At 39.6% G+C, this 12146-nt stretch overlaps 1 protein-coding gene across 2 annotated transcripts in view; it reads left to right on the top strand.

The window, feature by feature from the left end:
- The window catches only part of ANXA5 (annexin A5), a 42657-nt gene that overhangs the window by 24057 nt on the left and 6454 nt on the right, over nt 1–12146 (top strand). For both annotated transcript variants that reach the window (XM_077476834.1, XM_077476835.1), the window contains exons 7-9: nt 220–299; nt 6091–6147; nt 6303–6396. In XM_077476834.1, the coding sequence (XP_077332960.1) occupies nt 220–299; nt 6091–6147; nt 6303–6396 (231 nt within the window). The remainder of the gene's footprint in view (nt 1–219; nt 300–6090; nt 6148–6302; nt 6397–12146) is intronic.

Raw genomic sequence — 12146 nt, 5'->3', positions numbered from 1 at the left:
CCCATACCCAAAAGCACTGGTTAATTTCAGACAGAATGCAGTGCAGTGAAGGTGAGTTTCATCAGGTGGAGTACCACTCTTGCAAGAGAATCTGTTATCTAAGAAATTATTTTAAATGGTTGTTCTGACTTGTAGCATACATGTATTTGCATATAAAGACTTATAATATACAGTAGTTTAATCTAATAGTCTATGCTGCTTTCTGAATTCCAATTTTAGAATATGGATGCGAGTTGGAAGACAGCATCACTGGAGATACGTCTGGATATTTTCAGAGGATGTTGGTAGTCCTTGCCCAAGTAAGTATTATTATTGTCGGTTGTAAATTAGTGTGTCTGTCTGCTTTTATGGTAGTAAAAGTCCAATAGTACAAGATAGACGGCATGTTGTTGTGATACTGGGGGTACTGTCAGATCAGTTTTGTAGCCATTATTATTAGGGGCTACAAAAATTCTCTCGTTTTTAGCTTTTTGTAGCTGCAGTAGTAATACCTGTCATAATAAAGCAATGAAACAAAAATGAAAAAGGGTCTTTAAGGCTGGGTTCACACTTGAGAACGCAGCAGCTCGCAGCAAGAGTCTGGTGCATCTCCATTCACCAAAATGGAGAGCTGGTTACAATCTCCTGCTATGTGAATTGGATGTGGAGAAATCCATGTGAACCCAGCCTAAATGAGTGTTCTTAACGAGATGAATGAATTTACACAGCTTGAACATATTGATTGCTTTAAAATTTATATATATATATATATATACACATACATACACACACACACACACACTTGGGCACAAGCACAATTTTCTTACTTTTGCCTCTGTATGCCACCAGAATAAAATTAAAACAAAACAATCCAAATTAATTTGAAGTGCAGGCTTTCATCTTTAATTCAAGGGGTTGAACATAAATATCAAGTGCAAATTTTAGGAACTGCAACCATTTTTACACAGTCCCCCCATTTTTAGGGGTCAAATGTAATTGGACAAATTTAATATAATTTATAAATGTTCATTTTTAATATTTTGTTGCGTGCCCTTTACTGGCAATGATTACCTGAAGTCTGGAACCCATGGACATTACCAAAGACCAGGTTTCCTCCTTTCTGATGCTTTGCCAGGCTGTAACTGCAGCTGACTTCAGTTTTTCTTTTGTTTGTGGGTTTTTATGCCTTTTTAGTTTTGCCTTCAGCAAGTGAAATGCATGCAATTGTGTTGAGAGAAGGTGATTGACTCGGCCATTGCAGAATATTCCACTTGTTTTCCTTCAAAAGCTCCTGGGTTGCTCTTGCAGTGTGTTTTGGATCATTGTCCATCTGTACTGTGAAATGTCGTCCAATCGACTTTGCTTCATTTGGCTGAATCTGGGCTAACCTTATGGATCTAAACTCTGCAGAATTCATTTGGCTACTTCTGTCGCATCATAATCACCAATGACCCAGTGGCACTGGAAGCCATGCATGCCCATGCCATCACACTGCCTCCACCATGTTTTACAGAGGACATTGTGTGCATGGATCATGAGCTGTTTCAAGCCTTCTCCATAGTTTTTTTTTTATTTTTATTTGTTTTATTCTTTCTGTCATTCTGGCACAGATTAATCTTAGTTTCATCCGTCAAAGAACTGGTCTGTCTTTTTTTTTTTTTTTTTTTTTTTAGAGGTTTTTTAGCAAAGTCTAATCTAGCTTTTCTATTCTTCATGAATGGTTTGCACTTTGTGGTAAGCCCTCTGTATTTGCTCTCTTGAAGTCTTCTCTTGATTGTAGACTTTGACAATGATATGCACACCTCCTGGAGTGTGTCCTTCACTTGTTTGGATGTTGTAAATGGGGTTTCTTTACCACAGAGAGGATCCCGTGATCATCCACCACTGTTGTCTCCTGTGGACGCCCAGGCCTTTTTTATGTTACTGAGCTCACCAGTGCATTCTTCTTTCCTCAGAATGTACCAAACAGTTGATTTGACCACTCCAAATGTTGCTGCTATATCTCTAAATGAAGAACAGGGGGGGAGGGGTGTGTTGCGCTTCCTAAATACTAACAAAACAATTACAATAAATATAAATCACATAGTATAAAAAACCTATAAATAATTCTTAAAGTGTTCTGTGAGCAGCACTTAAAACTTAAAGGGTGTATTAAATTGAACATCTAATATATAGTGTTCATATGTATTATTCCTGTGTCTTAAAATAAGCAGAAACAGTGCTTAAAACCATAAAGTGCATACATTTAAATAGACATCTGTGATATCAATGCAGCAAGATAATAAAGGGGTATATGTGATAATCTAAGTGATCAAAAACATATAAAAAACTATGAACACATAAAATCGGTGATCTAGAGTGTGTAGAAAAAAACAGAGGAATGTCTCAATTACATTCCTTAATAAAAAAAAATAAAAAAAATAAAAATAAAATAGCAGCAAAAAACGTGAATCTCAATAAAGTGTCCCATACACAGTTCAATCGTGCAACTTTCAGATGTGATTTCACAACCGCAAAAAAAGTGCAATGTGCCAAGGCAATTCTCCTCCAACGGTGTTCCGTGCCAGTGCTGGTTATATTAAACAATTACCTTACAGCTGCAAGGTATGCAGCAAAACAGCAAATATTGCAGGGAAGACTCAGGGGGGTCAGCAGGGCTGTGGATGGGAGCTTCTGACGGTGCCGTTCACCCTTGTAGTTGTGGCCAGTATAGCAGTGCTCAAAACAACAAGTAAAGGAGAGCCTCCATGGTGTAGTATTTCAGTCAAATATTTTATTAAAAATAGCTAAAATTACTCACATAGAAGAACGAGTAAACGAGCACACAGCTTAACAGATCAGAACGATTTCCTTAGGTACAGACGTCACTTCCGGTCTCCTACGCGTTACGTCTTACGACTTCAACTGGGATCATCCAGCCTTGGCACATTGCACTTTTTTTGCGGTTGTGAAATCACATCTGAAAGTTGCACGATTGAACTGTGTATGGGACACTTTATTGAGATTCACGTTTTTTGCTGCTATTTTATTTTATTTATTTATTTATTTATTTTTATTTTTTTTATTAAGGAATGTAATTGAGACATTCCTCTGTTTTTTTCTACACACTCTAGATCACCGATTTTATGTGTTCATAGTTTTTTATATGTTTTTGATCACTTAGATTATCACATATACCCCTTTATTATCTTGCTGCATTGATATCACAGATGTCTATTTAAATTTATGCACTTTATGGTTTTAAGCACTGTTTCTGCTTATTTTATGACACAGGAATAATACATATCTTTGCTTATTTTAAGACACAGGAATAATACATATGAACACTATATATTAGATGTTCAATTTAATACACCCTTTAAGTTTTAAGTGCTGCTCACAGAACACTTTAAGAATTATTTATAGGTTTTTTATACTATGTGATTTATATTTATTGTAATTGTTTTGTTGGTATTTAGGAAGCGCAACACACCCCTCCCCCCCCTGTTCTTTGTCTATAATATTGAGAGTTCACTCATTGAGTGTTTGCTGCTCCTGCTAGAACATTCCTTTTACTATCTTCCAATTTTTTGTCATAGAGCGCAGGAGCCCCTTTTGTACATATATCTCTAAATGATTTGTTTCCTTTTTGAAGCCTTACAATGGCCTTGTTTCACTTGCATGGACAGCTCTTTTGATCGCATGATTTGGGTTCAGAGCAATAGATTCCAAATGCAAATACCACACTTAGAATCCACTCCAGATCTTTCAACTTGCTTAATTGTTGAAAAAATAATGGCTTAGCCCACATCTGGCCAGGACAAAGCTTTTGATTCAGTTGTCCGGTTTACTTTTGGTCTCTCGAAAAAGGGGGAATAGCTATTCATAAGAGCTGTAATTCCTAAGCCCTTTCTCTGATTTTGGATGTACTGTACATACTCTCAAATTAAACCCGAATGTGTACATTCAGCACATATCCATTATATAACTATAGCTTGAATATGTTTTGGAATACCTGACTAACAAACTATAAAATTGTGATATTTACATATAATATATATATAATTTTTTTTTTTTTTTTTACCTAATTGTATATACACCTCCAAAGTCCATATTTCTTTCAAAGAACAAATCCTCTTCTTTGCCATTTTTTTAATTTTATATATATTTTTAGTTGGGATGTGGAATAATGGGGGCAAAATATTCTCTATAAAATATAACTACTCTGTCTGGTTGGGTACCCCGCAAGCTCACAATCTTATGAAAGTGACTATTTCATATTTGGGCGTTTCATGTTTCAAAAGAATAACTTTAAAAAACTGAATTCTCTGTGGTGTGTGTGTGTTTGTGTTTTTTTTTAATACCTGAACCCTAGTTGAGTTGTTTTACAGGATTTAAATAGCACCAACAGTTTACACAGAGCTTTACAACAGTAGGGCAGATAGAACAATTAGAAATACAATTTAATACAGTAGAAATCATATTGCTCGTTACAGCTTACAACCAATATATATATAAAAACGCATATAATGGCAAAACCCTATATACCAGACAGTCTTATGCATTTATTGTGCTGGACAGCTACACTTTATTTTTCCTAGGGAGTGTACAGCTTGTGTAACAGTGTAAGCTTGCTGTCCCCTCAAAATAACTCAAAAAAAGCGAGTACACCCTCAGTAAAAATTTCCAAATTGGGCCCAATTAGCCCTTTTCCCTCCCTGGTGTCATGTGACTTGTTAGTGTTACAAGGTTTCAGGTGTGAATGGGGAGCTGGTGTGTTAAATTTTGGTGTTATCGCTCTCTTTCATACTGGTCACTGGAAGTTCAACATGGCACCTCATGGCAAATGACTCTGAGGATCAGAAAAAAAGAATTGTTGCTCTACATAAAGATGGCCTAGGCTATAAGAAGATTGCAAAGACCCTGAAACTGAGCTGCAGCACAGTGGCCAAGACCATGCAGCGGTTTAACAGGACAGGTTCCACTCAGAGCAGGTCTTGCCATGGTCGACCAAAGAAGTTGAGTGCACGTGGTCAGCATCATATCCAGAGGTTGTCTTTGAGAAATATATGTATGAGTGCTGCAGAGGTTGGGTGGGGGTCAGCCTGTCAGTGCTCAGACCAGACCATATGCAGCATCAAATTTAGTCTGCATGGTTGTCTTCCCAGAAGGAAGCCTCTTCTAAAGATGCACAAGAAAGCCCGCAAACAGTTTGCTGTACACAAGCAGACTAAGCACATGTATTACTGGAACCATGTCCTGTGGTCTGATGAGACCAGGATAAACTTATTTGGTTCAGAGGGTGTCAAGTGTGCGTGGTGGCAACCAGGTGAGGAGTACAAAGACAATTGTCTTGCCTACAGTCAAGCATGGTGGTGGGAGTGTCATGGTGTGGGGCTGCATAAATGCTGCCGGCACTGGGGAGCTACATTTCATTGAGGGAACCATGAATGCTAACATGTAGTGTGACATACTGATGCAGAACATGATCCCCTCCCTTCGGAGACTGGACTGCAGGGCAGTATTTCAACATAACTGCCAAATTTGCCTCCAAGACATCCACTGCCTTCCTAAAGAAGCTGAGGGTAAAGGTGATGGACTGGCCAAGCATATGGAGGAGGAGGAAGAGACCTTGCGCTCCTCCAACATCCACCAGCTCTGTGATGTTATCATAGAGGAGTGGAAGAGGACTCCCGTGGCAACCAGTGAAGCTCTGGTGAACGCCATGCCCAAGAGGGTTAGGGCAGTGCTGGAAAACAACGGTGGCCACACAAAATATTGACACTTTGGGCCCAATTTGGACATTTAAACTTAGGGGTGTACTCAATTTTGTTGCAGGGGACAGCAAATTGATACTGTTATACAAGCTGTACACTCACTACTCAGTGTTGTCACATGAAAAGATATATTTAAAATATTTACAAAAATGTGAGGGGTATACTCACTTTTGTGAGATACTGTGTGTGTGTGTGTGTGTGTGTGTGTGTGTGTGTGTGTGTGCGCGCATGCATACAACAAAAATTGAAATAATTGGTGTGAAGTAATCTTGCCACATCTGCATATATTTGGATAGCACCATTATAAATGATTTACAGTTTTTTTTTTATAGAGGCGTTTTTCTGTTTTTTGCAGGGTAATAGAGACCCGGACTCTAAAGTCAATGATGCTCTTGTCGAGCAGGATGCTCAGGTCAGTGCATTTTTCATGTTGCTCTCCATGGTTGATAAGAGACTGACATGAATGTTTCAGTCATGCCTTGAAGGGATAATTTTGTGTTTTGTTGGTTGTGTATGTGTCTGCTTTTTGAAATTCAAACCAGTACAATGTTCTTTTTATTCTGGTAGGATTTATTTAAAGCTGGGGAAACGAAGTGGGGCACAGATGAAGAGAAGTTCATTACTATTTTGGGAACTCGCAGCAATGCCCATTTAAGAAAAGGTAAATCGTTGTTAAATGTACTGACTCCTTGATTTATTAGCTTTGCAAATGGATCGCGTTTCTGTTTATTTTCTGGTGTCATTTGAATTTCTGTAGCTATGCAAATGTTTTTCATGTGCCTGTATTTTCTGAAATTCCTAGAAGCCATTTGGCTTCACTGCTTGAGTAGTTTTACATATTAAATTTGCATGAAGTGTTGGATGAAATGGTCCTATTTAATAAGGAAATGCAAAATGCAATAATGATTTGCAAAGTGATGCGACTCATACAACTGAATCAATTTTAGTTTATTGTATCCAGATCAATAAAATTTGGAATTCTAGTTAGTGGCTGTGGATTGCTGCATTTTTATTAAATAACTTGCTGGAAAAGTCTTTGTTGGAGAGATTTTGAGATGTGTGCAGTAACCCATATCTGTGAATTAGATATTGTATTTCACATTTCTGAATGTTCTAAACAATCAGTACTTAAAGAGGACGTAAACCCTGATGAGTTTACTTCCTCTTTCATTCCCTGCAAAGGCAAAGCATAATGGACTACTATGCATCACATAGTAGTCCATTATGTGTCACTTACCTGACACAGGAGCCAGCGATGTCGCCGCTGTCCCCTGTAGTCCGCCGCATCCATCTTCTTGGTGGGGTCTCTCAGCTCCGCCGCTGTCATTCGGCGAAGCCGCGATGACGTCACTCCCGCACATGCGCACGGGAGCCGACACACGCGCCAGCTCCGTCGTTGAGAATGCCGCTCTCAGTGCGCCTGCGCGCCGCTGTCTACTAGGCTTACCTGTAGGTCAAAGTGGTTTGTAAGGGTTTACAACCACTTTAAGGGTGAATGTAGAGAACCATTTAAGAAGCCCTTCTTTTCATATACAGCAAAAATGCTATTGGTATTGGCTGCTTTAAACTGGTCATTTTGTATTTGTTGGTTGAAAGTGCTATATACAGTATTTACTAGAAAATTGCCCATTGCATGGGCTATAAAGAAAGAGACTTGGAGGATAAAAATGATAAATCCAATATAGAAGGTGGGACTACCTTGTAATAGACATGGCATATGTCTGGTGGTAGTAATTCTTTAAATTCTTTAAAGTAAAACTTTAAAATACCCAAGAAATAAAAAACTGCTGCACATTTTAAAGTGCATGTAAACCTTAAAATAAAAATGTCATCTATTACAGTTTACCATTCTAAAAGTGGTGGCAGATTAGATTTAATTTTTCAGGCTATTTAACTACCTCATTACAGGGCACTTAAAAACCCCTTCCTGCCCAGGCCATTTTTCAGCTTTCAGCGCTGTCGCACTTTATTTTGGTGGTATTAAATCACTGCTGGGTTTTTTATTTTTTGACAATTTTGGGAAAAAAAGTTTTTCTTTAGTTTGTCAGTAAATTTTGTAAATGAGTAATTTTTCTCCTTCACTGATGTACGCTGATAGGCTGCACTGATTAGGTGACACTAATAAGGAGGCACTGGTGGGCACGGATAGGCGGCATTCATGGGCAGCAGTAATGGGCATCACTATTAGGTGGTACTGACTGGCATCACTAATAGGCACTTCTGGCTCTATATTGTAATTAAGGCACTGATCAGTGCCCTGATTACATGTGTAGATGTCCCCCCTGTGAGGAGATGCCCTGACCGGCTCTCCTCGGCACACACTCTGTCAGTGTGAGGCAAGAAGCGCTGATTACCGGCATCTTTGTGTTTATATGTGACCGGCTGTGGTTGGACACAACCGATCACATGGTTAAAGGGCCGTCGCTCTTTACAGAGAACAGGGTCTGGGCGGCTGTTCCGGGACAACGTCATATGACGTTGTCACAGAACGAGGGCTGCTTCGCCCCTCTGTCATTTGACGGTGGGCGGGCGGCAAGTGGTTAAGAATATTTTTCATCAAGCACAGAAAATATCTGTCAGTCTTACCAGAAATACAGTTTTCTTGTCACTTCTATGAGCAGAAAATAGTCAAAAAATGTGTATCTTTATTGTATAAACTACTAGTTCCACTAGCCCCCCCAGATAGAAAGGCGGACACGTTTAAAGTCCGGCCTGTTTGACAACCAAGGTTTCCTCCATAGATGCAGTGAAGAGGTGAACAGTGGGGTTGATTTACTAAAACTGAAGAGTGCAAAATCTGGTGCAGCTGTACATGGTAGCTAATCAGCTTTTCTGTTATAACAGTTTTTTATTGAAATTTTTTTAATGAATGATGCATAATGGAATGGCAAACAATCCTTGCCATGCTCCAATCATTTAACAGTACAAATACAGAGGGAACAAAAGGGTTCGCGAATAAGACGGATTAACCTTAGTGGCTGATATAGGGAACATGAAGTCCAAATGTAACGTAGGTGGTTGCATAAAGGAAACCCACAAGGCCCAAGGCCCCAGCAGACATAAGAGGGAAGGGGGAGGGAAGCTTTAAACAACAATATTGCAAAACCTTTCTGAAACGATTGAACTTTTATCTTGCGTTTGTAGGCTACAGTTACTCTTTCCGTTATCAGAACACAATGCATTATTTTATGGGAAATGTAACTCCCACTACTGATTGTTTGTGAAAAATAAGTAAGGGGGTAAAAAGGGGGGGGGGGGAGATTGAGAAAGCTAGAGCAGAAAAGGACACGGGTCCTTCCGGGAGTATAATGCCAACCTTTCCTGGAGTTAGCACTTTGTCTGGGACCTGCCATAGGCAAGCCAAGGAGACCATTTTGTCAAAAAGACATTGTTTATCTCGCAAGACACTAACCATTTTTTTGTTCAGTTTTTATCCAAGTTAGTTTATGCTTCATTAAGGCTATGTCTATAACTGGACTTCTCCAGGCGGTTGCAAACGCAATTTTTGCTTCCAGGAACATGAGATATTTTAAGATCTGTGTATACCTTAGGACATTTTCGACTGGTTTATTCAGTAGGGCAATACTCGCATCTTTAACCACTTGCCGCCCGCCCTATAGCAAATAGACGGCGGCAAAGTGGTTTCATAGTCCTGACCGGACGTCATATGACGTGATCAGGATTATGAGCCGCTGCGCGCCCCCGGGGGCGCGCATCGCGGCGATCGTTGTTGCGGGGTGTCAGTCTGACACCCGGCAACTACGATCTCGGTAAAGAGTCTCCGACGGAGACTCTTTACCACGTGATCAGCCGTGTCCAATCACGGCTGATCACAGTGTAAATGGGAAAAGCCGGTGATCGGCTTTTCCTCACTCGCGTCTGTCAGACGCGAGTAGAGGAGAGCCGATCGGCTGCTCCTCTGACGGGGGGTCTGTGCTGATCGATTATCAGCACAGCCCCCCCGAGGATGCCCACACTGGACCACCAGGGACGCCACCAGACCACCAGGGATGCCAAGGACAAGGTATGCCACCCTAGACCACCATGGATTCCAGTCAGTGCCACAATGGATGCCAATCAGTGCCCACAATGGGCATCACTGATTGGCATGCATTATTGATTGGCACTGATTGGCATCCATTAGTACAATATATTATAATACAATGCCGCCTATCAGTTCCCATCTGTGCCGCCTATCAGTGCCTACCCATGCCCACCTGTGCTGCCTACCCATGCCCACCTGTGCCGCCTACCCATGCCCACCTCTGCCGCCTACCCATGCCCATCCATGCCCATCCATGCCAATCCGTGCCAATCCGTGCCACCCATCAGTGCCGCCTATCAGTGCCACATATCGGTGTCCATCAATGCCACCTCATCAGTGCCACTTCATTGGTGCCACTTCATCGGTGCCCATCAGTGCCGCCTTATCATTGCCCATCAGTGAAGGAGAAAACTTACTTATTTGCAAAGTTTTGAAACTGAAACAAAAAAAAAAAATTTTTTTTGTCAAAATTTTCAGTATTTTTTTTATTTGTTTAGCAAAAAATAAAAACCGCAGAGGTGATCAAATACCACCAAAAGAAATCTCTATTTGTGGGAAAAAATGATAAAAATTTCATTTGGGTACAGTGTAGCATGACCGGGCAATTGTCATTCAAAGTGCGACAGCGCTGAAAGCTCAAAATTGGTCTGGGCAGGAAGGTGTTTAAGTGCCCTGTATTGAAGTGGTTAATATTGAACAACGTAACAAAAGCATAAGAGTGTGCACTCATCCAAAAACAGTGCACTTTTGGACAAGTCCACTATGTATGTAAAGGCATGCCTATCTGGCCACATTCTCTGTAACAGGAGGCTGACGAGCCTGGAAACCTTTTTGAGAGGCGTTCCGGTACCATCTAGCATGCACTTTGTAGCTAGCCTAAATCAAAGCAATGTTTAAAAAGCCTTTGTGAATCCGTGTGCTCCATTTGTGGCAGTCCTCCGCCTCAGGAGATATGTCCAAGTCCCTCTCCCAGGCCATCTGATAATTTAACTTGGCTGTAGGGTTGGAGAATAGTTTAGATATAGCATTAAGATGCCCCCACCGCATAGGGACCTCCTGCATGCACCTATTTTCAAACATGGTGCATACTGCTTGGTCTGGGCTGGATTGCTGTAGCAATTTAAGGAAATTTATAAATTTGCTGTAGATGGAAATTTTCTGCCAATCCACTTTAAGTTCAGCTTGTTCAATTAAGCTTTGACCAAAAAAATAAAAAAATCTATCCACACCTGCAGCAGATTGTGCACTCTGCTGATTTAGTAAATCATCCCCAGTACTTTTTTTCAGAATTGCCAGATAAAAATTTAAGGGAGAAATGTCTGAAAATATAAAACTAATGCAGGTACCTAATCTCAGGACTGATAAGATGCAATATTATCATTTTTTTGTTTTTAGGTTTAGAGGTTTTCACTCTATAGCATCTAATAAATCATTCATTAAAATACATATAAACATAAAATTAATATTGACCCCAGGTTTTTTATCTTATTTTTTTTTATATACCTTTATTACTGTACTTTAACCCAATGTCCTTTTTCTCTCTTTTAAATGGAGGTCTGAATTTGCCACATATGTAAACCTTAATTTCAGTAGGCTTAGCCAAGCCTTCCCGCATTTATTTCCTGAAAGAATTGAAAAGTATAATTTGTGAACTTTGTATATAAATATATTTGACATACTTGAGTCATTGTGGTCATTAGGCAGTGAATCATGTATCCACCCACCGTAAGAAATGGAAAGAACTCTCCAGAGTTATTCACCCCAACGTCAAAAGGGGAATACTCCTAACCTTGCTGCTGTCAAGTAATTGGGACTTCTGTTTGCAACATACTGTTTTTAAATCACAAACCTGGTCCCTACAGTCACACTCAAAGGTCAGCGTTTCAGTCTTCTGTTCTTCTTTCAGCTTGGAAATCAACATAAAAAAAACAATCAGAGTTCATGTACACACAGGAGGTTCAGCAAAAGCTTATGTATGGTAGTTGGAAAATCTTACTACTTTCACAGATGGAAATGATTAAAATGTCTCAGACATGAGTATTCTACTTTACTTAACTTTATTTTTTTTTTTTTTTACTTTTTTTTTTTTTTTTTTTCCACGAGAGGAGAAAAAATAAGTAAAAGTAATCTGTACTATTATAAGGGTTGGTTCTATATGCTTCTATAATGAACACACTGTTAAAAAATATATGCAGCAATTAAGAGGTTCCACAAACAAGGACACCTTCAATTTTATGTATTTTACATTACAATATTTCTAGCCCCTGCTGCAAATACCTGTCTCTTTTGCCAACTGTTTGTATTTTTATCTTTTTAACTTATTATTCCCATTTTAGTTGTCTTTATTTCACAAGCTCTCAGCAGTT

Source organism: Lithobates pipiens, unplaced genomic scaffold (genome assembly GCF_037356315.1).
Source record: "Lithobates pipiens isolate NorthernLeopardFrog02 unplaced genomic scaffold, aLitPip1_a1.2 Scaffold_13, whole genome shotgun sequence".
Taxonomy (NCBI): Eukaryota; Metazoa; Chordata; class Amphibia; order Anura; family Ranidae; genus Lithobates; species Lithobates pipiens.
The sequence above is the reverse complement of the archived record's forward strand: the minus strand, read 5'-3'. Positions and strand labels throughout refer to the sequence as shown.